This window comes from Fonsecaea monophora, assembly GCF_001642475.1.
Source record: "Fonsecaea monophora strain CBS 269.37 chromosome Unknown Scaff15, whole genome shotgun sequence".
Classification (NCBI taxonomy): Eukaryota; Fungi; Ascomycota; class Eurotiomycetes; order Chaetothyriales; family Herpotrichiellaceae; genus Fonsecaea; species Fonsecaea monophora.
The window spans coordinates 153,451-179,470 of record NW_019173946.1 but is presented as its reverse complement, the minus strand read 5'-3'; the positions used below and the strand labels follow the sequence as shown (position 1 = coordinate 179,470).

General features: G+C 53.1%; 12 protein-coding genes across 12 annotated transcripts; 5 read left to right on the top strand and 7 right to left on the bottom strand.

Moving 5' to 3' along the window:
• Window positions 1–1,142: 1,142 nt before the first annotated feature.
• Window positions 1,143–2,489, bottom strand: AYO21_03169 (hypothetical protein; the record flags this gene model as incomplete). The annotated part of the gene is made up of 3 exons (XM_022653143.1): window positions 1,143–1,471; window positions 1,530–2,280; window positions 2,340–2,489. 3 exons carry the CDS (start codon window positions 2,487–2,489, stop codon window positions 1,143–1,145), a joined length of 1,230 nt encoding a protein of 409 aa, XP_022514536.1.
• A 1,550-nt stretch (window positions 2,490–4,039) lies between these two features.
• AYO21_03168 (hypothetical protein) lies at window positions 4,040–4,612 on the bottom strand (the record flags this gene model as incomplete). The annotated part of the gene is made up of 2 exons (XM_022653142.1): window positions 4,040–4,450; window positions 4,604–4,612. 2 exons carry the CDS (start codon window positions 4,610–4,612, stop codon window positions 4,040–4,042), a joined length of 420 nt encoding a protein of 139 aa, XP_022514535.1.
• Window positions 4,613–4,995: 383 nt separating this feature from the next.
• AYO21_03167 (hypothetical protein) lies at window positions 4,996–7,545 on the top strand (the record flags this gene model as incomplete). Its single annotated transcript, XM_022653141.1, has 1 exon — window positions 4,996–7,545. The coding sequence occupies one exon, from the start codon at window positions 4,996–4,998 to the stop codon at window positions 7,543–7,545; it is 2,550 nt and encodes an 849-aa protein (XP_022514534.1).
• A 105-nt stretch (window positions 7,546–7,650) lies between these two features.
• Window positions 7,651–9,018, bottom strand: AYO21_03166 (hypothetical protein; the record flags this gene model as incomplete). Its single annotated transcript, XM_022653140.1, has 2 exons — window positions 7,651–7,783; window positions 7,859–9,018. 2 exons carry the CDS (start codon window positions 9,016–9,018, stop codon window positions 7,651–7,653), a joined length of 1,293 nt encoding a protein of 430 aa, XP_022514533.1.
• A 1,531-nt stretch (window positions 9,019–10,549) lies between these two features.
• On the top strand, window positions 10,550–11,902 carry AYO21_03165 (hypothetical protein; the record flags this gene model as incomplete). The annotated part of the gene is made up of 2 exons (XM_022653139.1): window positions 10,550–10,758; window positions 10,906–11,902. 2 exons carry the CDS (start codon window positions 10,550–10,552, stop codon window positions 11,900–11,902), a joined length of 1,206 nt encoding a protein of 401 aa, XP_022514532.1.
• A 265-nt stretch (window positions 11,903–12,167) lies between these two features.
• On the bottom strand, window positions 12,168–13,764 carry AYO21_03164 (hypothetical protein; the record flags this gene model as incomplete). Its single annotated transcript, XM_022653138.1, has 5 exons — window positions 12,168–12,700; window positions 12,767–12,953; window positions 13,014–13,376; window positions 13,435–13,535; window positions 13,593–13,764. 5 exons carry the CDS (start codon window positions 13,762–13,764, stop codon window positions 12,168–12,170), a joined length of 1,356 nt encoding a protein of 451 aa, XP_022514531.1.
• Window positions 13,765–14,180: 416 nt separating this feature from the next.
• On the bottom strand, window positions 14,181–15,426 carry AYO21_03163 (hypothetical protein; the record flags this gene model as incomplete). Its single annotated transcript, XM_022653137.1, has 2 exons — window positions 14,181–14,731; window positions 14,817–15,426. The coding sequence occupies 2 exons, from the start codon at window positions 15,424–15,426 to the stop codon at window positions 14,181–14,183; spliced, it is 1,161 nt and encodes a 386-aa protein (XP_022514530.1).
• Window positions 15,427–16,492: 1,066 nt separating this feature from the next.
• On the top strand, window positions 16,493–17,280 carry AYO21_03162 (hypothetical protein; the record flags this gene model as incomplete). The annotated part of the gene is made up of 3 exons (XM_022653136.1): window positions 16,493–16,642; window positions 16,700–17,255; window positions 17,276–17,280. 3 exons carry the CDS (start codon window positions 16,493–16,495, stop codon window positions 17,278–17,280), a joined length of 711 nt encoding a protein of 236 aa, XP_022514529.1.
• Window positions 17,281–17,376: 96 nt separating this feature from the next.
• AYO21_03161 (hypothetical protein) lies at window positions 17,377–18,384 on the bottom strand (the record flags this gene model as incomplete). The annotated part of the gene is made up of 1 exon (XM_022653135.1): window positions 17,377–18,384. One exon carries the CDS (start codon window positions 18,382–18,384, stop codon window positions 17,377–17,379), a length of 1,008 nt encoding a protein of 335 aa, XP_022514528.1.
• A 1,586-nt stretch (window positions 18,385–19,970) lies between these two features.
• AYO21_03160 (hypothetical protein) lies at window positions 19,971–21,041 on the bottom strand (the record flags this gene model as incomplete). The annotated part of the gene is made up of 2 exons (XM_022653134.1): window positions 19,971–20,089; window positions 20,138–21,041. 2 exons carry the CDS (start codon window positions 21,039–21,041, stop codon window positions 19,971–19,973), a joined length of 1,023 nt encoding a protein of 340 aa, XP_022514527.1.
• A 1,796-nt stretch (window positions 21,042–22,837) lies between these two features.
• On the top strand, window positions 22,838–23,623 carry AYO21_03159 (hypothetical protein; the record flags this gene model as incomplete). Its single annotated transcript, XM_022653133.1, has 1 exon — window positions 22,838–23,623. One exon carries the CDS (start codon window positions 22,838–22,840, stop codon window positions 23,621–23,623), a length of 786 nt encoding a protein of 261 aa, XP_022514526.1.
• Window positions 23,624–23,966: 343 nt separating this feature from the next.
• Window positions 23,967–25,871, top strand: AYO21_03158 (hypothetical protein; the record flags this gene model as incomplete). The annotated part of the gene is made up of 2 exons (XM_022653132.1): window positions 23,967–24,024; window positions 24,073–25,871. The coding sequence occupies 2 exons, from the start codon at window positions 23,967–23,969 to the stop codon at window positions 25,869–25,871; spliced, it is 1,857 nt and encodes a 618-aa protein (XP_022514525.1).
• Window positions 25,872–26,020: the final 149 nt, after the last annotated feature.

Sequence of the window (26,020 nt, the reverse complement as noted above, 5' to 3'; positions counted from 1 at the left end):
CAGGAGAAAGGAAGAGTGAGTAGTCATGGTCATTTCCATTGTTTGCTCATGTGTGCTAGAGGTTCGTGACGCTCGTACTGGATGGGTTGCTGGCGATAGGGTGGTGTGTGGCCTGGGGCGTCCGACGGCGACGCGGGAAGAAGCAGTTGGGGGACAGCTGCCGTGTTGTTGCCGGTTGGCGGCCAATGACAGGCTTCGAATCCCAAGTAATGACGTCGGTCCAGCACCAAAGCGGGAGCCCCAGCCTTGCGTCTGCCAAGCGCGCCACCCGCTTCCTAATTCAGGTTCAGGTAATGGACCCTGGCCATCAACCGCTGCCCTGTCATTGCGAGTCCTGCGAGTGGTACCGAGTATTTGACAAGTGCGCGCCTCATTCTCCGTCGTGAGATAAGCTTTACCACCACCCATCATGGGAAGAACTCGTATGACTTGTTCTGCGCAGCCAAACAAGTCGAACCCAATCGCCCATCATCCACAGGTATATGTCCTTTTCTTCATCCAATGGCATATCTCCAACACGTAAAGGTTCATCAGCGAACACTTGGGTTCAAGGGTCCTGAACACCCACAGCGAAGGCCTATGGGAACCTGAATGATGCCAGAGGCTTGTGGTTCACCATTTACATGTTTGCGGCATCGAATGCGAGTTGTAAGCAACATTATCTTTGTATGAACAAGGTCGATTATCATGTGAATGTGGGGTCCTTGTGGACACTTGGTTGAACATGATTTGGCCAACAATCAGTTCGCTGGGGTCATCAGCGGTTTGTCTGGCCTGCCGTACAAGTAGACAACTCTGCAGCTTCTCTACATAGAAGTAGAGGTAGGGTGACGTGATGTTTGATCAACAACAAGCACCAAAAAACAAAGCAGTGGGGTAATGGCATCAGCGCCTGTCTCCATATTGGTTATTTGGTCCTGGTGGTGCCCCTGGATACCGCATCCAGCTGTCGGGTGGAGGGACAAAGGTTTGCGGCGGTGGCGGCGGTGGAGGGTGAGGGGGAAAGGGAGCATGCTGGTATCCTATGTTTGCCTGAGGGAATGGAGGAGGTGGGGGAGGAGGCCAAGGACCTACCCATTGCGGTGGTCTGGGAGGAGGTACCGGTAGTCCTGTAGGAGGTAGGGGCATAGGCGGGAATGGCATTACCATAGGCGGAGGTGGAGGAATCGGCGCAGCGTTTGCATTAATGTGTGCTGGTGGTGGGTCAAATCTTGGAGGTTGCCCAGGTCGCGAATGATAACTGCTGGGAGAGTAGGGGCGGCTTCTGGAGCGCGACCGGCTTCGACTTCGACTCCATTGTCTCCTCGGGTTCTCAGCCCGGCGTGTGGAAGGTGAGCGGCTATACGATCTTGATGATCTGGAGCGGCCGTTGGTTGAAACACTACGACGTCTGCGCTTCTGAGGTGTTGCACTTCGACTGCGACCCGAGCTTCTTGACCTTGAACGTGGCGAGGAGTCTTCCGAACCCCCCCTACCACGCTTCTTCATCTTATCACAAAACGACCGGGACCATCCGTAATATGTATCACCGACCACGTCACCTGCTTCATCGTGGTACGAGATCTGACCCATCTCGTCAATCTCCGGGGAAAGGCCAGATTGTTCAAGCCTTGGGAGGGTAGACTCAGCGCCCTTCACATCGTTCAAAAAGTCTTTCAGCGCATTCACCAAACTCTCATCTGCGGGGCCCGCGGAAAATTGGAGGGCTCGGACCTCGTCAGGACGCATTGGCTGCGAGCTGTTTGGGATTATGTGACGCATCAGATTGCCGGCGGGGAGGTCGTAGAAGGGCAACGAAGGGTCGCCATGCGTCGCAGGGATGAGGTATGGGAGTTCTTTGTCTGCACTCTTGCGCTCTGCCTCATGTTCCACTGTTGGCTGGGCTTTTGAGGCGACCCCAGCGAGTGCATCGTGCAGCTCATCAATCACTTGTGGGCCAAAGTACTCCTCCTCTTTCCATAGTTGGATCAAATCGGATAGCCGCCTCCGCACGCGTGCCTTTGCGTCTGATGCGCTGAGTCGGATCAGATCTGCCAGAAATGGTTGCAGAGACTGTGTTAGGTTGTTGCAAAGGGCGACGTAGGCTTCGTGATATTTGGCATGGTGAAGGAGATCGTTCACAAGATAGAGGATATGGAGTCGCTGTCGTGAGACTCTTGTGCTGGATGATTCATCTGGCTGGTTTGTAAGGTGTCGGGCTATGGCAACCAGATATTTCCCCAGAGCGGTGGTCCTTGTCGTTGAGACAACCACGTTTTCCAACAGCCATTGTTTACATGTCTATAATTCTTCAGTCAATCCGGCCTTGAGGTATTGTGTCATTCTTGAAGTGTCCAGACCTGTATGTTGCGACTCGAGCATTGGTGGAGGGTAGCTTCAAAGGCATTGTGAAAGGTGGGGAGGTCGTCTCGCGAGACCTTTGTCACATCGGGTCGCAGGAGAGAAGCGCCAAAAGAGGCTTTGGCAAGAGAAACGTGATGCGCTGCCATCTGGGTTGTACGGAAACTGAGATGCAGGATTTGGTCATTATCTTTGGAGGGGTTGTAATTTCGGTTTCCGTGGGATTGGCGTGGTCACCGACCAGCCTGAACATCAGTTGCGATTCAAGGTGGGCAAGGCTGTACAGACGAAATGTCAGCCACAATATAGCCACAGTCACGTGAGTAATGCAGCCACAGGCTTGGGCAACTCGTACTCCGAGGACTTCCGTACTTTCTCCGTGATCCGAGCAGGGTGATTTCGGACAAGGCTGAGACAGCCTTGTTTCTTCTGGCAGCGCATTTTAACGCCACCTCTGTCAGCGTGACCCCTGAAAGAAAGGTGATTTCAAAGACTCGTACACTATTGGATCACCTCCTACTGCGGCCTCCTGCCACTTGGTGTTCGTGTATATTTCGGATTTTCGGTATGCCTTTTCAGGCGACTGACCGATTAATCGGCCTAAACAGTGCCAGTCTCCCCACGAAATTCCGCATGCTCAGCTGAGGGTCCGCACCCATATTACAAACAACAGACAAATCCACTGGCTGGTAGCAGTCAAACTGAGGAGCTCTCAGGCCACTGGCCCTCTGCTTGCCACTTATCCTTCGCAACCTGATGCCTAACAGCCGCTTTATTCTCCGTACCTGGAATCCCGATCCCAGCAACATCATTTCGATTGCTTAGCACGCAATCACCTTCTTAGTAGGAGTCATTCGCAGCCCTGATTCGACGCTGCCTGTAAGTTGAAATGTCCCAACACTAGTCACTACTTACTACTACTGCAGCGATGCCTTGTGATCCCACATCCCACCCCCTTTAAAACATTTCCACTTCCCCTCTCTTCGGTTTGTTTGAACTTCTTCTGCCTTGTACAACAGATTTGCAACAGACAAACCCTCAGTTTCCGCAATAGGAAGATCCTGCGGTTGATTCCTCGCCGTCTCGGCCCTCAACTTGGCTCTTGGACGCCAGTTACTCCGATTCTCGTTCCCCACTGTATTAACCCACCATCTCTTAAGTCCGCAGCCATGAGTCTCGCAGGCACCGTCACCACCACCCTCACCCAGACAGCGGTCCGCCATTTCTCGGCGCAAGTACCCAAACCAGCGACAAGATTACAATCGGCCGTTGCAGGCACCCTTATTACCTCCGCCGTTCTTCTGCCCTTTGTCCCCCCTGCAATCGAGTCGAAGCGCGAGCGTGACTCAGGACACCCAAATGCTTCGAGGAAGCACTATGCACCTTTATGTTGTCATGCATGACGGGAACGTGCGAGCGGTATAGAGGACAACAGAGGATGAATACGGCGTTATGTTCACTTGGTCACATCGAGGCGTTGGAGTGATTGGGCGAGCGTTTCAGCATAATACCCGTTTGATGGTCATGGTCATGGATGGAACAACAACAGGAGTTACAGAGCGTTTGCGAACTTTGGCTTCAGGGAACAGTGGAACTTGATCATCAATGTACACACCAAACGAATACCTTGGGGTTCGCCCGTACAGAATATATCAAGCATTCAGAACACAATTTCGCGTTTTCTTTCTCTTGCAGACCCTTAACTCAATCTATCTCCTTTCTTGCTTCGGTACGGCTCCGCAGCTTCGTATTTGCTCTTCTCTCGTACTCTTTGCTCTCCATCGACCGGCGCGTGTCCCACAGGTGCCGCATCTTCACTTATTTCGCTGCTCGGACTACCTGCATGATCCAGTCCTTTGGTGTTTTGAGACCCATTCGAAAGGCCAGCCTGCTCTTTTGGTTTGGTCTTGGTCTTTGAGGTAGGAGGTTGTTTGTTGAAAGCAATGTGCGAATCTTCTAGGCGTTGAAAACGAGCCTTTTTCTGCTGTTCTGCCTCGAATCGGGCAGCTCGGTCAGCATTGATGGATTTCTTTGCAAAGTAGTAGGCGCCTCCGCCGGCGACGCAGAGCACTCCCCAGCCGATCCTGTGAGTCGTGGCGCGGTTAGCAAGCTACCCTAATTTGTGCGCAGCTCAATGCATTGACTCGGGGGAAGTCGACGCAGAGTGTTACAGCACACGGCTCAGATCCCATACCAAGTCGACCTTATCTGCGCACAGGATCAGCGATCAGAGTTGACGCGGCGACGAGAAGCATTTACTCACAGTATTCATTTCGACCCGAGTTACCTTTCCATACCCAGAATAGAGAAAAAGGAAGACGAATTCGAAAAAGCTCGCTTGTAGAAACAGCTCGGACGGAAATCGGAGACCCAAGCCTGGAAGATGTATCCACAATGAGGGTGACGTAAATTTGCACTATGACCGATTTGCGCCACCGTTTAGCGAGAGCCTCGTACTTCAAATCAGGCAACGATAAGTGTTGTTCGCCTCAACTCTCCTCTATCCTGTCCATTCACCATTTTGATTTCTTTTTTATTCTTCCACCTCTTGCTCTCTGTGTGCTCCAGGATATTCCTGCGACCGAGAGTGGTCCGCTACCTATCGATTGCCGCTCCTCTTGACGCAGTCCGCCACAGCGGCTGCTGTCTGAAGCCATGTCGCTCAAACGAAAAGCCCTTGCGGACGCTGCGAATGGTCGATCCTCTAAACGCTCCACGCCTGCTCCCTCGACGCCTGTAAGCATCGATAGCGACGAAGAATATTTTGAAGGATCCGACCCACGCTCCCAAGACCCTAGCGATAGCGAGCAAGAGCACATTCGAAAGGCCAGAGCGAGGTTGGACTTTAGTTCCTTCCAGGGTACAAAGCACAAACAAAAGCCGTCGATATTCGGAGAGAAAGACTTCTCGTGGCTCTCACTGAAACCTGATCATGAGAATAGGCCGCTGTGGATAGACCCAAATGTGTCTATTGGGTCAAAAAAGGGCCCCAAGATCACCCTAGAGAGCTTCTCTCCGTTGTCTGCACAGGCGACGGATCTGCTTACCACCATCGCAGAACCCCAGTCGAGACCGTCCTATCTCCACGAATATAGATTCACAGAGCATAGTCTCTATGCCGCCTTATCGGTAGGTCTACGTGGTGAAGATATAATACGTGCACTAGAAAAGCTGTCCAAAACTCCCGTCCCGGAGACCGTGATCGATTTCATTAACCGCCACACGAAAACCTACGGAAAGGTACGGCTTGTTTTAAGGAACAACAAGTTCTTTGTCGAGTCCGACGAGCGCGAAATCATCGACATGCTCCTGAAGGATCCTGTGATCGGCCCCTGCAAAGCAGTCGGCACGGACGTCCAAGTTGGAAGAATCCAAACGAAGGCGACTGTTATTCAAGGGACCAGTAACGCTAAAGGCATGACACAGGCGGGACAGGGAAACGTGGAGATGCCTAGAGATGATCCGGCCAAGGAGAACGAGGCCATGATCGCTGCTCTGAGGGATGAAGAAGATGAAGAGGATACCTACAAGGAAGCCACTAGTTTCGAGATCGCGCCAAACAAACGTGACACAGTGGCGAAGCAGTGCTTAGACATTGGCTATCCTGCCATCTCAGAGTACGACTTCGCCAACGATTTCGAAAATGCGACATTACCGATTGATCTGAAACCTTCCACTCAAATCCGGCCGTACCAGGAGAAAGCGCTCAGCAAGATGTTTGGTAACGGCCGTGGCAAGAGTGGCATCATTGTCCTGCCTTGCGGGGCGGGGAAGACTTTGGTTGGTATCACCGCAGGCTGCCATATCAAGAAGAGCATCGTCGTTCTCTGCACAAGCGCCATGTCCAGCTACCAATGGGCAAATGAATTCAGGAAATGGTCTGATATCAGAGAAGAGGATATCGCCGTATTTTCTGCTACCGAAAAGAAGAGGTTCCATGGAGACGCAGGAGTGCTGGTCACCACCTACTCCATGATCACAGCAGGTGGGAAGCGCGCCCACGACACTCAGCAGATGATGGACTGGGTGTACGGCAAAGAATGGGGTCTGATGCTACTCGATGAGGTCCATGTCGTCCCCGCCAAAATGTTCAGAAAGGTCGGCGAAAATATCCGCTCCCACTGCAAACTTGGTCTTACCGCCACATTGCTCCGAGAGGACGATAAAATCACCGATCTCAACTTCATCATTGGACCGAAATTGTATGAGGCCAACTGGATGGAGCTTGCTGAGCAGGGCCACATTGCCAAAGTGCAATGTGCCGAAGTATGGTGCCCGATGTCTATGGAATTCTACCAAGAATATCAGAATGCAAGCACGAGGAAGCAGCCCCTCTTTTATATTATGAATCCCGAAAAGTTCCGGGTTTGCCAGTATCTCATCAATTACCACGAGAACCGCGGCGACAAGATCATCGTGTTCAGTGACAATTTATTTGCTTTGAGGCACTATGCAGAGAACATGAAGAGGGCTTTCATTTACGGTGAAACCAGCAACTACGAGCGCCTCGAAATTCTCAACCGATTCCAGCACGATGATCGGCCCGAATTCAGTACCATCTTTCTGTCCAAAATTGGCGATACGTCGCTTGATTTGCCAGAAGCAACTTGCCTAATTCAGATTTCTTCACATTATGGGTCACGACGTCAAGAAGCACAACGGCTAGGGCGCATCTTACGGGCAAAGCGTCGCAACGACGAAGGCTTTAATGCATTCTTCTATTCTCTCGTCTCCAAAGATACAACTGAGATGGCATACAGTGCCAAAAGACAAGCTTTCCTGGTTGACCAAGGTTATGCCTTCAAGACCATCACACATTTGGCGGGTATGGACAAGATGGACAAACTCATGTACTCGAGGGCTGAAGAGAGAAATGAGTTGCTGGCGAAGGTGTTGCTTCAAAACGAAACGGCAGCCGACATTGAGAAAGTCGATGACAATATGTGGAGTCATCTGAGTGGAGGAGGCTCTTCAGCCAAGGCCAGGGCGCAGAAGTTGCAGGTGCGCAGACAAGCTGGCTTACTGGCGGATGTCAGTGGTGGTGGTACTATGGCCCCCATGTACCGTGAGCAAGACCGAAGGAGCAAGAAGAACCAGGGACCCGAGAGCGAGTGGTTCAGAAAAGAGGCCCGACGGCGCGAACTTGCAGCCAAGAAAAGAAAGAAGGAGAAGATGGAGGCGGAAAGGGCTTCGGGTCGTGCATAGCGTGCATAGACGGAAAAGTCTTTGTGGTTTGATTGTATAACGGCTTCGACCCTGGGTCTTCTGGTGCTTTGACAGGCTGCTCGCTATAGTGCAGGCTAGCATTGCTCAATTGAATTTGACCTCGATTTTGGGCACAGGAGGTATCATCTTTATCTTGGCCAGGTCATCAAACACTTCCAACAACGACTCTGTAGAGTCGACGAAACCATGCCAGCCCAGTTTCCGCGCTTTGTCTGTCCTATAGCCAAGAATGTCAGTCTTCGCTGTGATACAGGTCTTGTCAGTGTGAGAGATGACGGGGGGAATCACTTACGAGAATATCAGGGGTGATGCACGACAGACGGTGCCGTCCAGAAACCCGAACACGCGGTCGACGTCCCTCAATTCCTTCTGGGGCAGCTGATTCTGCTCTGCAATCTCCTTCCACGCCTGTGCCACATCCTGCCTCTTGGCCCAATCAGCAAAGGTGAATCTCCGCCGTGATACCCCTTTTCCACCATAGCCTCGCGGGTTGAAGCGCGATTCCCTCGCAACGTACTCTGCGTTGTCGTCGGGCCCTGTCCATTTGATCCCGTACCAGCCCGCGATCCTGGGCCAGGCCGACTCCCAGGTGAAGGCGCTGTCGTCGCAGGCGTTGAACTTTTGGTTCTCTGCCGCGGGGGTCAGGACCGCCCACTCCTCCATGTACGCGTTCATCATGGAGCTCGACATGCTGCAGCCCGCCTGCCACGCCACCACGTCGGCAGGGAACTCGAGCGGAACCTGCAAGTGGCGACAGACGGTGGCGTAGACGGCGAGGGGAAAGGCCGCGTTCATCGCCGCGTCCGGGACCGCCCCGAGAATTGGTCCCGGCATGAGGATGTTCCACCCGACGCCCTGTTCACGGCAGTACTCAAACAGGGCGTCTTCCTGGGGGTAATAGAAGTTTGGCTCCAGCTCGACGCGCGGGTCCGACTCCTCCTGCGGAAGCTTGGTCGGGCCGAGGTGGACGCCGTAGTTTTTCGCCCCCGTCTGCAGCATGACGCGCCGCGGCTTGAGGTGCGCGCGGACGAGGGCGCCGAGGAAGTTCTGCAGGAGCTGCGTGTTGACGCGGGCCATCTCGGCGGCGTCGCTCCACAGGCCCTGGCCCGCCTTGGGCTCCAGCTGGATGTACGAGAAGAAGAAGACGTGGTCGACCGAATCGACGCCGTGCGACTGCAGCACCGCCGCGATCTCCTCGGGCGTCTTCAGAAAATCCACCGCGATGTGTTCGGCGTTCTGGGGCAGCCCGCCCGCGAGCAGCGGCGGCCGCCGGCTCAGGCAGATGATGCGCTTCCAGCGCTGCGGGGCCTGCGAGAGCACCCGCAGCATGTAGTTCCCCGAGATACCATTGGCGCCGGTCACGATGGCGGTGAGGTCTTTGACGTCGGGGGGAAAGGTGGGTAGGCCGTGGTAGATGCCCCGGGAGTAGACTTGCTGGACGGCAGAAGACATGGTGGTCAAAAGTCCCTGAGAGCGATGTCGAACCGGCCTATTCAACTCTATACAAAAACTCTGAGAAGGGTACTTCCCTGATCTTCAGACTTTTTCCCTTTCTTTCTTTTTCCGATTTGAAACCCCTGGCCTCTAAAAGCCCTGTTTTCGTTATCGTTAAAATATATATATTTTATTACCACCGCTGACAAATATATGCTAAGTTTTATACTATGACTACGGTATTCGTGAATGCCTTTTCGGCAGAGTCCTCATCTTGGATAGCCGAGACTTGGTACAAGGAACTGCGGGGGAATCAAGGAGAAGGGAGGATGGAGAACGGGGCCACGATCGGGGTAAGGAAGCGAACGGAGGGAGGGGGGAAGCGGGAGGACATTGTTCCCTTCCGATGGGACTAGCTAGCTCGACACCTGAACAACGTCGCTTCCTTTGACTGAGGAGGAATGAGCTGGCCGAAAATCATGAATTTATGGACATTTTAGTTTCTAGGCAATCGTGTGGCTCAGACATGCAGCGTGGCATGGACATGCTGTGGTTGTGGCAAGTGTTATAGGGACAACCCGCTAACGAAGCCGCTCGGAACATTCCGAAAGAACTTTACAAGGAGATGCACCATCTCCTCATGACGAGGCCAATACCTGACGAGCAGATGGGTCTGATCAACCCAACTCACTCGAGGTCCTTGAAGCCGACGTCTTCCGCTCTACCCTTCCCGCCACCACGCTGCACCCACCAAACTTCCAGAGGAGAAAGGAAGAGGTTCATGCCAAGACAAAGGACAACAAGGCTGAGCGCCCCTTAACTCCGAACCCCCCCAGATTTACGCCGTGGTTCTTCTTCTCAAGCCCAAAAAAACTCCTTGTGAGCGGGGTCTATCAGAGCAGCGTACACCGGAGACCCGCAAGAGCGTAAGCCCTATACGCTCGATTCACGCTGCTTGGCTAAGAAAAAGAAAAGTATGGGGAGGGAGATGGATTTACCGAGCCCGTTCAAGCGAGGAATCTTAAGTCCTCCTCGGCCAAGACATATCCTGTCTCGTCCAATGTGGAAATTGCGGTGATTGGACACTTTATCGCCGTCAGGGAAGCAAAACCCCTGTTCTGTGTAGGCAGGGCATTTGCATGGATTTGCATGGCCGTTCGCTGGGCAAAACTCGAGAGATGGCGAGACGGGTCCGGGGTTTGCATCTCTAGCCCGCGCGCGTATGCGTACCGGCGGGAGCGCTGGGTGCATGCATGCGTGGATTGAGTGGGTGGGTGGACAGAAGTATTCCCGTATAACGCCAGTCAGACCACCATGATAGTGAGGACCAGGATAGAAAGATTCTTTCATATAAAGCTCGAAATAATCTACCTCTGCTGCCTCTCAGGAACCAAGCTTCCACTTCCATTTAAGCTTTTTTTTCAAACGCAAGTCACAATTGCGACAATAAATCGACAAAGGTCCCCCTTCCATCTTCTTCAACACAAACCACCCTTTATACCAATCAATCCCAAGGACCGGTAGACTCCAGAGAAACATCACATCAACAATGACGACACCTTCTGCGCCCCTTCCCCGATCGATGCTCGGTCGCCATCGGCTCCTCGCCCCGAGCGCCAGCGTCCACGTCAGTCCGCTGTGTCTGGGTGGGATGAACTTTGGCGACGCCTGGTCCGGCGTCATGGGCGAGTGTACCAAGGAGACGGCGTTTGAGATCCTCGACTATTTTTACGAGATGGGCGGGAATTTCATTGATACGTAAGTTCTACTGGGGGTTCAAGACATCAATGCTCGTCTACATAGGAGTTATTTGCCTTTTAGATATCCCTTTAAACCCCCACAAAGTTATCGCTTTTCTCTGTTGAATAGTTAGAGCTGACACACTCTGGCTGGCTGGCTGGGCAGGGCGAACAACTACCAAGCCGAACAGTCCGAGATGTGGATCGGGGAGTGGCTCGAACTGCACGGCCCCTACCGACGGGACGAGATGGTCATTGCGACGAAATACTCGTCGGCGTACAAGGTCTTCTCGGAGCCCCAGCTCCAGCAGTCCAACTTTGGGGCCAACAGCACCAAGTCGCTGGTTTTGAGCGTCGACGCGTCTCTGAAGAAGCTCCGGACGAGTTACATCGACCTGCTGTACGTCCATTACTGGGACTTCACCACGGGGGTGGAGGAGATGATGCAGTCGCTCAACCAGCTGGTGCAGAGCGGCAAGGTGCTGTACCTGGGCATCAGCGACACGCCCGCCTGGGTGGTGGCCAAGGCCAATGCGTACGCACGGCACCACGGCCTCAGACCCTTCAGCGTCTACCAGGGTCGCTGGTCGGCCGCGCAACGCGACTTTGAGAGGGACATCATCCCCATGTGCCGCGACGAGGGGATGGGGCTTGCACCCTGGGGGGCCCTCGGGGGCGGCTACTTCAAGCCCTCGTCCACGTCGCAAGAAGGCGGCCGCAACATGGCATCAGTCAACACGGGCCGGGAAGCCCAAGTATCTCTCGTTCTCGAAAAGATTGCCAACGCGCGCACGCCCGCCGTGCCTCTCACCTCAATCGCCCTCGCGTACGTCATGCACAAGACGCCATACGTGACGCCCATCGTCGGCGGACGCAAACTCGCCCACCTCCGCCAGAACATCGACGCCCTGACCATCCGCCTCTCGCCGCAGGAGCTTGACGACATCGAGGCCGCGTACCCCTTCGATGTCGGGTTCCCCATGAATTTCATTGCGGGGAATGATCCCCGCGGTCCCGTGCGCGGCGCCGCGGATGTCGCATTCACCAAGAGGATTGGGCATTTCGACTTTGTGCAGGGGTCGCAGCCCATTTTGCCGCCGCTAGGAGTGGACAAGTTGAGCGAGGCGGAGAGGGCGGAGGTGCTGGGGTATAGACTGCAATAGAATGCAGGTGTCTTGAGAGCCATTTTGTCTACCAACGAAGATAGATGAGTGACGAATTGACCGTGTCTTCGGAGATTGTATGTACCTGGAAATAGGGTTGAGTGTGGCTGGTTCTCCTCGTAGGCACTCGGCATGAGGCATTCGACCAATGGCAACAAAAATCATATGGATCGATATATCGGTTGGCCCCAATCGTACAAGAGAGTCAAGTGAAGCCAGCCACTAACTGTCGATGTTCACGGCTTCCTGTTCTGATTTCCAGAGCTCAAACAATCTTCATGGCCTTGGCCGCCCAACTCGACATGGTCAACGCCGCCGTTGTGCCCGCAAAGACAATGAGTGGCCCAAAGCTGCCTGCGTAGGCGCCTGCTGCACCTTTCCACCCTGCGACGCTGCTGCCGTGCAGTAGTGCCTCGCTGACAGGACCGCACACCACGTTTCCGATCCCTCTTCCGCCACCAAGGAGTCCCATCATGCTGCCCAGGTCTGCGCGCCCCGTGTCTCCGCCGGGGGTGACACGGCGGAACTCCTGAGCGGCGCCGGCGTAGACGGCCGTGAACCCACCGGCAAAGAATCCATAGCACAAGGCAAACGTTATCAGCAGACCCGTCGAGGATGACGCAAGACCCCAGAGAAGGAAGATGGCCAGGGTTGATCCCAGCGACGAGATCAGGATGACGGTGTACACGGGAACCTTGTCTGACAGAGCGGAGAGGACCATGACACCTGGGACTTGTGCAACGTTGAGTAGTGATACGAGGAGTGAGCCCGAATGAAGGCCATTAACGCGGGCATAGGCTGTTGTGACAGGTTAACCACATATTTCAAACCACAGGGGTCTCAATGGAGCGCCAATGTTCTTACTGGGAAGATAGAGCTGAGGAACAAAGTATCCCAGCCCTTGAATGATGTTGCAGATCTCTATCGCCCAGAATTGCCTTGTCTTGACAAACCCAAACCCAGCAATAATAGCTCGTACCGGTGCTCGGTGAGATCGGGAAGGAGGAATCCGTGGTTTGACAAAATACAGAAATGGAGCGATCAACACGAACTACACAAGATCGTGAGCAGAGTGCGACTTTGGAAAGGCACTGGCTGGTGGAAGACGTACCAGAGCAATTGACCAGCCCCTCAAGAAAGTCTCGACACCATACTTGCTGACGCCCCAGTGAAGCACCAGCGGACCAGCCAACCCACCACATCCAGAACCAGCCCACATGACCCCATAGGCGAACCCTTTGCGGCGGACGAACCACTCGTCAATGAAACTGTAGATGGGGTAGTAGACGAGATTGCCGCCGATGGCGTAGATAATCCCCTGGGTAAGAACGAGATGCCAGGTCTTGGTGGCAAAGCTCGAGAGAAAGACGGCGAGGACGACAACGGCCAGGCCAACAAAGAGACTCCGCCGCAGGAATATCGGCCATCTCTGAAAGGCAAGGAACACTAGCGGCGCGCCCAAGTACATGATTCCCTAGCAATACGACTCAGATTCGCAAGCCTTCGTTGTGCCGACGTGAGTGCTAACATACCGAACATGTTGTCCCGATGGCGGAAATACCCGCAGGATGTCGAGAAAGAGGCGGGTGGGTTGAATAGTAATCCTGTAGCACACCGAAAGAGAATGGAAAGCCTGGAGACAAGGTTAGATGGCAGGGTCTCAGGCGAGAAGGTGACCGTGGGTAGTTACCCCAGAGAAGCATCTCGATGCAGAAGCTGCCGGAAAGAAAGAGCCATGCCGCCTTTCCACCATCGACTGAAGGGAGAGACGCAGTTTCATGGGCATTAGAGCGATCGGTAATTTGCTGGTCGCCAACATATTCTCTGAGTTCCATCCGGGAAGGTTCGCTGTCAGGGGCCATCGCGGTCTAACTCTGTCTGTCCTGCGAAAGTGTTATCTAGGATGAAGACACAAGAATGAAAAACTTCAGACGTCGTATCGTATATCAAAGAAGCTTTGGTGTCCGCTTTCCGTCTTGGCAAGGCTGAGAGACGAGTCCATCATGGTTTGTATCTTTCTTCACTGATTGCAATGACTGTGGTTGCGATTGTCATGGATACCTTTGTTTGTATAAAATACCATGCTGGCCATCACCAAATAGGTCATGGTGACTTGCATTATATTTCGATATCCAATGGGCTCACACTCTTCTGAGGTGCTGCAGATCCGGGTTACTCCGTGAGCCTTTTAAAGAGCAAAGCCACAGACATGGTAGACAATACGTAGGCTCTGCGCCTGCTTGAAAAGCTCAGCTCTGAGATTTAGACAAACCCTTCACTATTTGGTCGGAAACCCATTGGCGATGTATGCCTCCTCAATAAAATGCGCCCACTTCAAACTCTGCTTGAAGTCCAGGTACTTGTCGGTTTTACCTTTCGCAAACGCCTCATAGAGCCTGGCCACGTTGTCCGCCGGAGCTTTCAACCCCATCTTAAGGGCAACGTCGTCCTTCACATCCTCCTGTAGCACTTGGTTCAAATCCACATCCTCGACCTTGTTGGCCAGGAAGTCAAACACCTGCACCTTGACGTCACCACCCAGCCAAAGCATTTCGTTCCCTGTGATTCTGATTTCGCCCCTGGTGTAGTAGATGCGCCAGTCGAAGCCCGGGGTGTCCTTGAATGGTAGCCCGCCGCGGACGTGAAAATTGAAGGGAATGTCACCCTTAAGGACACCATTCACGAGAATGTGATCTGGCGTGCTGTTGGGATACGACTGTTCGACGATATTGAAAGCGCTATCGGTCAATGCGACCGTGGGACGTTTGTTTCTGAGCACAATATTGTGGGATTCGATCTCACCTAGAGCAGCGGTGAGAGTATCAAGTACTGAGGAAGGGCAGAGCAATCGTGTTAGCTTGAAAACCCCCACGATAGTTGACACTTGTACCGCAGAAGGTAAGGGATCACTCACAATGTATGGCCGTGATCGTGAACATATTTCCCCCCTTCTTGATGTCCGTCAAGTAGGCCGTCTCCTTTGGAGTCGCTAGACCCAGAAGGAACGCGCTTCCCGTCAAGGTGGTACTGAGGATATCACCCAACTGACCTTCTGCATTGCCAATAAACTTCTTGATGGCGTGAATGTAGGCACCGGTGCGACCTTGCAAGCCCACTATGGTCTTGAGCTTCTTCTGCTCGGCCAAGTCGGCCAATTCTTGCATCTGCTCCAGGTTCGAGGCTAGGGGCCACTCGCAGAAGACTGACTTTCCGGCCAACAAAGCCGGTTTGATGAGACGATAATGCTTGTCAACTCTTACAGAGCAGACAACCAGGTCGACGTTGTCGTCCTTGGCCAGAGACTCCGGGTCGCCATACGTGCGGACTTTGGCCCCCGTGTCCAGGCCGTACTTCTTTGCCGCCTTCTCCGCCGATTCGACAGATGAGTTGCAAAGGGCCGTGATGGTGTAGTCCGGAGACTTTTGAAAGTACGGCAGGTGGGCATTCTTACCCCACGCGCCGGCGAGGTGAGCTTTTTCATCAGAGGACAAGCCAAGAAAGCCCACGCGAATTGGTTTGGACATGATCGCCTGTGTTGGAACAAATGTAATTTACTATCCGTAGATATGGAGGATTTCTTTTTCTCTGGTGTGAAAGAAGATATAACGGGGATATAAATAATATCCATACCTTCGAGGTCTCTGTGTATGGAGAGGTACCCATCAGTGTTGCGATTCGGCCGAATCCGCTCTGTGCAAATTTCCAGGTCGCGGACCAATTTTCTTGTTTACCAAGCGAACTGGTAAAGTGTAGTGCAAGCCCGATTGGCTGGAGTGCGACGGAATGTCAAGCCGAATCACGCAACTTGCTTGGATGCGGTCTTGGGCATTACCTCTTGTGTACAAGGACATGATAGCTGAGGCGAGTCATCGTTCCGACCATCCGACTCCATTTGTAGCGGACAGTCCGTGATGACTTCGATGCCCGATTCCTGGATAACCTCAACGAGAGATGGATGGTACGCCTGAGTCGACGTATCTCCCAAATGTGGGCCTGTCCTAGATCAATCCACACCACGTCGCAGAGATACAATTTACTCAGCATAGAGCGCCAGAAATCTTGTCCATCTCATCAAAGAAGCTAGTCATTCTGCTCCTGTACGAGCTAACAAAGACAACGACGTGGCTATAGCTTCCAAGAATGCAGTTGGCACCATCTGCGTCCTCGTCTTCGCGTTGCCGTTGCTTGTGCCAGGACGGGTCCCTGGTCGTATGCGTCGTCCTGTCGTCCTTAGTTTTCATGAGACAGGAAGAACATAGTTCCATTGACGAGAGAGTATCAATGTCTACTGCATCGCTCTTTGGGATTTGGGAGGCGTGACCTCGATTTCCGGGTTCTGGATATTGGAATCTGGGATGTGAGATCATGTTGTTGTTGTTGCACTGTCCAGCGACTCCCCTCAGCTTCCTCAATACGACTGACTACCGGGGCAAATTCGAAGTAGTCAAGGGAAGGAGCTATGGGGAGTCGAAGAGTATATCGTCTTCTACTGACCCCGTCCCCTGATCATTCCTCAGCACATAGCATAGATGTATAAGTTTCGTGAGTATAGCTATACATGAGTCTATGGTGAGAGCTAATGATAAATAGATGCCAGTACAAATCAACACCTGCATCGATTATATTGCTCCCAGCCGTAAGCAGTTCCTCGTGTATACTATGGAATTACTGACAGATGCATACAGCAAGCGACCCCAGCCGGAACCAGACCTCCCCTGCCTGCCTGCCCGCCCAGTTCCTGTAAGAGTTGATGATACATTTTCAAGAAGGCTAAAAGCTGACTGACAATGTAAATAGCCACTCTGCAATACCCTGCACGTCTCTTACTCTCGAAATATGCCGAAGTCCAACTCCACCATCGCTGCACCACTGCGGGAAGCACTCTGCGAGTGCTTCCGCTCGATCACCCGCCTAGTCCGGCCAGAATTACGTCGTCATACCATCCTGGTTGGCTGCGCAGCCAGCATTGCCCACTCCTCGGTCCTTGTGACAGAGGACGTGGATGTTGCGGCCCCTTCCAGCGCGTTAACTGATATCTGGAAGGGTATTTTGGCCGGCGCCCCCAACCTTTGCTTCGAATCCGACGGCAAAATCTCGTTCGATGCCCCTAGACAAGACATCCGACTCCGAGTCGACCTGCTCGAGATCGGCAACGGGTGCATCGAACGGATTCACATGACAGAACCCTTCTTTGCAGAGTCTGTTGCGTCCGTGTCGGATTTGTTGAGGTTGCGGGCCGTGACGGTGGTCGATCGTGGGAGCGATGGTGAAGTTGAAGACTTTCAATGGCTATTGTTGAGGGTGGCGTGCATGGGTCAATTACTTCCAGAGCTCGACGACGAGGAACTGGAGTGTATGCGCAGCGCAGGGGAGTCTAGTCTGGGGAAGCTGGATCGCTTGGTGCTGGGAGCAGTATTAAGCGCCAATAATTGGCAGCTTACATACCATTTCGTAATGTCTTAATTTGTATTTTCTCAACACAAATTTTGGACAAATGGCCGCATCTTCAATGCCGTGTGCTTCGCAAGCTCCAAATCGACCAACCAGGGTCTCTGTACAAAGCCCTCGTGTCCCACAATGGAGGCGTTGACGAACAGTGTTTCCTTGCCTGCATCCAGCTCATAGTCATCATGGCTGCAGTGACTTGTTGTGGCACATTTATTGTTGTTCAGCTGTTCCAGCTTCGCACGCTTTTCCTGGATGGTCTCGTCTGAGTCGAATGTGGTCACTCGGAGCGTAGCCAATTTCTCGACAACTGGCGAATTCTCGTTGTCGATGGAGGTGAAATGGGATGGTTGGTCAAACCCGCTGTCTTTCCAGGTCACCACCTTTGCACCCCAACCCTCGTGGATGTGGCCGAAACAGTGGACGCGGGGTCGGGCATGGGCCACGGCGGTAAAGAGGTCGGGACAACCCGCACGTTCGCGGCCGTGAGTCATGTCCATGATGCCTTTCGGAGGGCCGTGCGTCATGACGACGTCGGTGTCTTCTTCGATATCGAACCGGCGCCCGTTGTTTGGGTGATATTGAAATCCCCATGCACCCAAGGCGGGAGTGTACGGACTGGCATAAACCTTTAGCATCGCTCCATTTTCAAGTGCGAAACGGTGGGTTCCCTCATTTAAAAAGACGATGCCCTCGCTCCTTGCGTCCTCGAATAGTTGTCTAGCTTGGCCTAGGGTGCCGTATTCACGAGCCACAATCTCAGGATCCAGGGGTTGCGATGCCTCCGCAAGTTTGGATTCGAAGGCAGTAATGTCCATGGTGAAATCATGGTTTCCAGCGATGACTAATTTGAGAGGAGCATCAATCTTCTTGAGCATCTCGATCGAGGTCCGAAATTCCTCTAGTTTTGAGCCGTCGGTGAGGTCACCACAGTGCAGAGCCACATCCACACGCTGTCGAGGCCGATCCTCTGGGCCGAAATCCTCGCCGTGTGTATCGGACAGGATAAGAAGCCTCGTGTGGATTTTTTCCGCCATTGTAATGATCGAAAGTGTTGAGGAGAGAGTTTGGTATCGTGAGAATCAAAATTTCAAAGGGCCAGAGACCAATTTCATTGTCAGAAGCTGATTACTATCAGGCCCTTGTAATAAAGTACAGCGTCCAGGATTTCCGTAGAGGCAGTAGGTAGTTGCTCAGTGCGAAAACCCTGACCTTAAGGCGGGAATAGAGGGATGAAGAGGCTAATTCATTGCAGCTAGACATTTTCTGGGACGAATAGAACGATATGGTTCACCAGTCACGGAGCGTAGACACCCGTGGGTAGATAGATAGGTCCTCACGGCGAAAAGTTTGGTAGAGAAGTAAAGTGTGGTTGGGTTGACGAACCACGACTGGGATCCTAACAACACATGATCCCCGTGACTGAGCGGTTCTGCTCTACTATTTATGTACCTGTCGCCTGCATTTCGCATGAGGCACAACATCACACTTCGACTTGGTTCGCATTCCCAGCTCTTTCATTCTCCGTTAACCCTCTTGACCTCGACATTATCCATGTCCTGTCGTGCCCTGTATTCCGGAAGTCTCGATATACTTGATCCTTTCGTTCCAGACCTCAGACGCCTCATCAGATGGGTCTTCCAGCCTGATCCGCTTCGACGACGTTTATCCAGTCAAAAGCTGCAATCGAGTCCTCAATTACGCCCTTTGCGGAGTGGGTTCCAGATGCCTTGAATAGATTCGTCTACAAAAGGTGACACGGCGGGGTGGGTCTTGAGTACACTGCGGCTGACCAGACACTGGGGAAGAATAGGTTGTAGCTCTCGCCGCATTGCTGGGGTCGTTGAGCAGCATACTTACATCGCTGGCTGTGGGAGGGGTTTCTTTCCATCAACCTCATGTGGCAGAAAAATGGACCCTCTTGTGCACAAGCAGAGACACCTTGACCTTATGCTTTGAGAAGCGCTGGAACTGCCTGAGCGTGGGAATCAGTCAAGGGACGCGAGAGATTTGACGTCTTCGTGTAGTATAGGACCAGGAGATGCCTTGGCGTATGCCCTTGAGCCATTGGGCGCCGCAAATCCTGGCCTAGGAATTAATTAGCCTAGCAGCAGTTGAAAAATGATCATGTTAATATACATTAAGGTATGCGGTACTTGTATTTTCTTCCACGACCTATTTACCTTGACTAGGTACTTGCCTACCTACCTACCTACCTACCTAACCCCCCACCTACCTGCTCATACAAAAAGTGATCCCTGCTTACTGACCATGTTCAAGTTCTAATAGTGGCAAATAGATTCAATGTACAAGTAGATGCTCTACCATCCCGTCTATCCTAGAACACATGTCCCCAGCTCTGAAATACTTTTAGAGGCGTACACCACATCCTTCTCCCCTTCCCAATTCTCGTTCTACTTGGTCGCTAGATGGTCTTGTGTTTCGACTCATCCAGCGAGCTCTTTCGCGAGTGCGACTCACATATCTCATCATGTTGATAGCAAGAGGGCCATTTCCGCTTTCAACGCGAGTCTCGCAATGCTGGCGCGGAGATGTCGTGATTCCCAGACATTCTTCCCTGAAGCCGAGTCTCCCGCCTTGGAGGCGGCCTTGATTCTCGACCTTATGCTTTGATGGCCTTTGCCCTTCTGCGCATGTCGACGGTCATGTCATACAGAACATCCTTGAAGGCAAAAAGGAAAGCTGCAGTCAAGACACTCTGGCTGACTTTAGGGACGAGACCTAGACAAGATTAGTCAATGAAGTGAGAAAGAACAGACTCCCGCTCACCCTTGTACAAGCCGCCCCAGCCTTCCTCCTTGACGATTCTGTTCAGGCTCTTCCACATTCCCTCATGGGGATCATCTTTGCTTGCCACGTGGGCCCTGGCTTTGACAGTGATATATGGATACGTGATGGTCGTCGCCAGCAACTTGCCCAGAGCACCCAGGTAAAAGGCATCACGAGGACCAAACTTCCTCTTCTTCTCCAAAAAGTTGCGGAACTGTTCGTAGATCGTATATTGTAGGATCGGGTTGATCACCAAGACCAAAGCCGGAAGCACGCCGGCGAAAAGCGCCGAAGGCCCCTCCTCCTTGAGAAGGCTCAACAAGGTCCCGATGGTGCTGGGTTTCTTGACCTGTCTCTTTTCACCACCCGGAAGTTCACCTTCTCCAGAATCACTCTTCCGGGCAGTCATCCTTGTGTTGATGACCCAGATAGGGTTGGTGAGGAGGACAGTTGCCGACCCCGCGATCGCGCCGGCAATCATGCTCTCCACAGTGGTGAGCTTCTTGCTGGCTCGACCTGCTGTGACGGCCGCTTTCTCAAAGAATGCGCGGGTCCACTCATACCAATAGTAATAGACGAAGTTGGTGACCGAAATACCAAACAAGGCGCTCTCAAGTCCTGCATAGAGTCCACCCAAACCCTCCCGCTGAATGATGTGCCTCACAGCGGCGATTGTGGAGGTATCAGCTCGCTTCGACTCGACCTGTGCGCGGGTTGAGAGAGTGATCAGGGGGTAGGTAAGGGTCATCGCGAGAAGGCCACCGCCCGCTCCGGCCAACGCATGGGCAATGTTGTCGCTCTGCTGAGCGGCGGAGGTCGCGGGGGTGGTGCTGACTGCACCGGAGGACTTCGAATCGAGGTCGGCCTCGGTAGGGGAGGGCGCGATTTCCTTGACGTTGGACATGATGGCGGGAGTCTGGCGCAAAATGCTTCGAGCGCGACGGAATGTGGTGTTGATAGAAAAGGAGGGGTAGAATAGAATCAGCAAAGAGGAACGAGAAAGGAGTGTAGCGAAATGAACGAAGAAGAGTCAACGGGTGCCCGCTTTTTGTAGCTCACAGACCTTGACGCATGCGCAGAGGAAGAATTGGGGATCAATGGAGGAATTCGGAAGGACAAACCACAAATTGAAGGGGAATCACAGTGGTTAAGGGGAGCGTTCTCGGCGATCGAGGCAAGTGAGCGCAGTTGAAGATGCAGCATCGCAGCCACTCACACGGCGCACATTTTACCTCGGCAATTGTCCTTTATTGCCCTGACGCATCCGAAGCAAATTCGTTTTCCTTCTCCGACCATAGCTTCGTTCCATATATCGGACTAGCTGTCGCGATGCTAATTGAAACAGAAAAATGAACCAACAAATGGCAGTTCTACCGAGTAGCTGAGGAGGCAATCGATCATCGCCGACGGCCTCGGCCCGCGCTCTCTCCTTTGCCATGCTTTCACTCAAACCTCTCCCTCACTATAACATCGCATTATAGCAAATTGCCCCTGATTGCAACCCAACACACTTGACGGTTGTTTCCCACGGACTGATTACTTATTCCAACTTGCTTCCGCCCATAGTATATCCTCGCGCTCATTGTGTCTTCCCCGTCGCCACTTTCGAGATCGGAGCCGGTCGGTTGCCCTGACGTTGTTGGTACAAGACATACCCGAAGTAGACCGCACACAGCGTTCCGATGAGGAATATGTTTCCTGCTCAGGTCAGACCTGTGACTCTTTCTCCAGTGCATACTATTCGATGACCTACCGATGAGGAAGCCAAGAACACCTTCGGCCAAGTTGAACGTGTTCTTGAGGAGGCCAATGACTGCGTTCAAAGCGCCCTCGAAGATGTTGAACGCGGTGATGAAGATACCGGTGATGATCTCGAAGACGGAGGCAAACAAGTTGCTGACACCCTTTACAATTTCCGACATGATGATACGGCTTGGTGAGAGTTGATTCTGAGCAGATTAACGAGCTAGGGGGGGTAGGAAGGCTATGGTAGGTATGAGATGGGCCTGGATGATACTGAGAGGAGCAGAGTTGAAGTATGCGCGAGGCCGCTACGGCGCTATTGCGTGTGTTCTACTTGTATACCATGAGGAACAAAGTGCGTCACACGCTCTCGCTTGTTGTCCCTTGGAATGCGCCTGTAGAACGACCGAACGCAGCGTCTTCGTCCTTCACTCAGCCGTGGCATTGTTTGCCCTGTGACGTCACCCTGATTCGGCATGATCTGCATTGTTCCTGGTTTGGTGGCGGCGTCTTCCGTATAGAGACAATATTGAACACTCCCCATGACCACGAGAAGCCTTTGGTCATGTGGCGCATATCGTCAGACTGTACAAGTTTTGGCTTTGGTAGCTCCCCCGCCAACATGTTGGATAAACACCCTGTCGCATTCTGCGATCTGCATGCAATGGCTAAAACCAAACCCCAACTAAACCGGATTCTGACGTGTGGCTGTGCTGGCCGAACCACTGATTGCGAACTCTGGAACAATTTGAGAACACTGTGAAAGCAGTCGCCTTAGGCTCAACCTTATTGAGATGCCTCGCCGTACAGAGTAAGTTACGTTTGTTTCTCATCTTTTCATGATGTGATTGCAGCCATCCCGTTTCTGGGGTCACAGGCAAACCATCCATGGCAATCAGCTAATCAGATGGGGAATTATTTCGTAGCTTCCCACCGGTTCGCGCCTGTATTTTTGACATGGACGGCCTCCTGCTCAACACCGAAGACATCTACACATTATGCGCCGACAACGTCCTTCTCAAATACGGCCGTCCGCGGCTACCCTGGTCTGTGAAGGCTCAACTTATGGGGGTTCCTGGAAGCTCAACCGGCGACGTCTTTCACCAATGGGCCCAGCTGCCTGTTTCCAGGGAACAGTACGCGAGAGAACAGAGTGAACAACAGCAGATCCATTTTGCTCAATGTTTACCGTTGCCTGGCGCCGAGAAGCTCCTCCAGGATCTGAACAAGGCTAGAACGACTACTGGCCTGCCTGTGGAGATAGCTCTGGCCACCAGCACCGGGAAGCTTAATTACAGCCGCAAAGTGGTGAGGCCGGAGACGAAGAGGCTGTTGGATTGGATCCCTGCAGAACACCGTGTGCTGGGCGACGATCCACGTGTCCAGAAAGGCCGGGGCAAACCAGCACCCGATATCTATCTGTGTGCATTGCAAGTACTCAACTCCAGGCTCCCGAAAGGACCACCTCCAATCGCACCTGAAGAATGCTTGGTCTTCGAAGATAGCGTGCCAGGCGTCGAGGCGGGGCGCAGAGCCGGCATGAGAGTGGCATGGGTCCCTCACCCAGGTCTGTATGCCGAATTTAGAGGACGGGAGATGGAGGTGCTCGCCGGCAGGACTGGTCTTGTAAAGATTGGCAATGAAGACCAGCTGGGTGAGGTTGATGATGGGTGGGGAGAGTGCCTGACCAGTTTGGAAGACTTTCCATACGCAAGGTTTGGCATCGAGGTATCTACTGGGTGAGTAAATGGTGATCCGTGGGCGTCGTGTCTCTCCAGGCGAATCAATATTGGGGCACTGCTCTACATCGATTCCGTCGCTGCCTCAGGCTGAACAAGGCTGAGCCGAAGTTGAGCCGAACAAATCCAACGTGTTTGGCCAAGAAATAGAACGGCAAGATGGCCAATCCCTGGATCGGAAGTTCACGATAAAAATATGTTAAAGATTTCCAGCCATTTACCACATATATCATTATGATCCATCCCTCGAAACTGTGACGATTCAAAGTTGAAGGACCCCTATCCAATCTCACTGGGTCTAGCACCGCAGGGCGAAATGGCCTTTTCAGTCATCCAGCCCTACCAATATGTCGCCATTCGGCTGCCCTCCGATCAGACAAGAGTCGAACAAATGCTCCCCAACACGTAGGTCTTTTTTGCACACCGAGAAAGAATGAAAAGAAAATCTGTCAGGCCATAAACAGATATCAGCCAACGGCCTTGATGAGCTGTCGCTGACTCTGTCTCTTTTTCCCCCACAAAGTCTGATAAACCTGGGCAAATATGGGTCTTTCCGCACAAACCAGATCATAGGCCGTCCGTACCACCTGACTTTTGAGATCCTCGACCGGTCCGAAGTCAAGAATGGCAAAGAGCTCCGCGTCGTGCAGGCCGCCGAGTTGCATGCCATGGCTTTGGTCGAGCAGGCTGAGACGGACGGAGAGGTGCCAACGCCTGCGAACGAGCCGGACGAACTCGCCGTGTCACAACAGCCGACGACGACGACGACGACGACGACAACGACGACGCCCAAGTCCAATGTCAACACCCACGATGATCCCACGAACCAGAAGTTGACCATGGCCGAGATCGAAACGTTGAAGCGTAACACCATGGGTAGCGGGCGAGAATTGATCGAAAAGATAATGCAGTCCCACTCCACCCTGGACCAGAAGACTGATTTCTCTCTGGCAAAGTATACGCTCAGGAAGCACAAGAAGTATATGAAGCAGTTTACTGTGTTGCCGTTAGATGTGTCAACCCTAGTCGACTGGATGATGGCCGATCGGGAGTTTGCCAAGGTCATGGAGATGAGGAACGAAGTCCTCGGCCTGGTCGGGTGCTGGGCGAATGTTCACGCTGCCGGGCAAGACTCTGCCATGCTCTACGATATGGACCCATATGCGCGGTATCTGGTTGTGGACGACACGGGCGGTCTGCTGGTCGCAGCCATGGCGGAGAGAATGGGGATTTTGCACCCAACAGACATCGCACACGAGGTGGTTGGCAACCCTGAAGACGAAGACGTGGACGATGAACAACCCGATGAGACACCGACGCATCTGCTGCCTCGAAAGCCCTATCGTCAACGATACCGCCGCTCGGCGATGAGCGCAACCTCCAATACCATCACGCTCGTGCATGCGAATCAACAACCCAATCTCGGCCTCTTGCGCTATTTCAACTTCGACTCCAACGCCCCCACTGCTTCTCATCCATTATACACGAATATGAAAACGCTCTCGTGGTTGCAGCTACTCGAGCCAGAGTCCGCCATCACGTATCAAGAACCGCCCCAGATTCCGGACGCCGAACTGGCGAGGATGAAATCGAACCGAAGGAGTGCATACTACCGCAAACGCCGACGGTGGGAACGAGTCAGGAACGTCGTGAACGAGACGCAGGCGGGCGGCTTCAACGGCCTGATCGTTGCCAGCTTCGCCGACCCGTCGTCGACGTTGCGCCACCTCGTGCCTCTGCTGGCGGGCGGCAGCCAAGTCGTGGTCTACTCACCCAACGTCGAACCCCTCGTCGAACTGGCAGACTGCTACTCCACAGCACGGAGAGCTGCGTTCATCAACACACCTCTGGAACAGCGGACTGTCCCGTCCAAGGACTTTCCTGTCGACCCAACACTCCTTCTAGCCCCGGCGGTGCACACAGCGAGGGTGAGGAAGTGGCAGGTCCTGCCGGGACGGACACATCCGCTGATGACAAGCCGAGGTGGTGCAGAGGGCTACATATTCGTAGGGACAAGGGTGGTACCAGCAGAGGGCAAGGTTGAGGCGAGAGGAAGGCCGCCCAGGGGGAAGAAGATCAAGGCTGATGACAAGCCTGCGGAAATTCCGGTCGCAGGTGAGCTCGAGGAAGGGAAGAGAGCAGCAGACGACGAGGAGCAGCCCCAGTCACCGCTGAAGAAACTGAAGGTCGAGACTGCGGCACAAGAACCGGACCGTCTTGACGCGCCCGATCCTGTCGTCAACCAGGCATAAATCGGCTACTAGAAGAGAGACAGTTGTAACATTGAGCATACGTTATTGGATAATATGCCATTGCACGGAATTTTCGGTTTATCGTCGTGGGAAGCAGCCATAAACACTTTCTCATCAGTTCGTGCCTAATATGCAGCTTGGCCATGCAT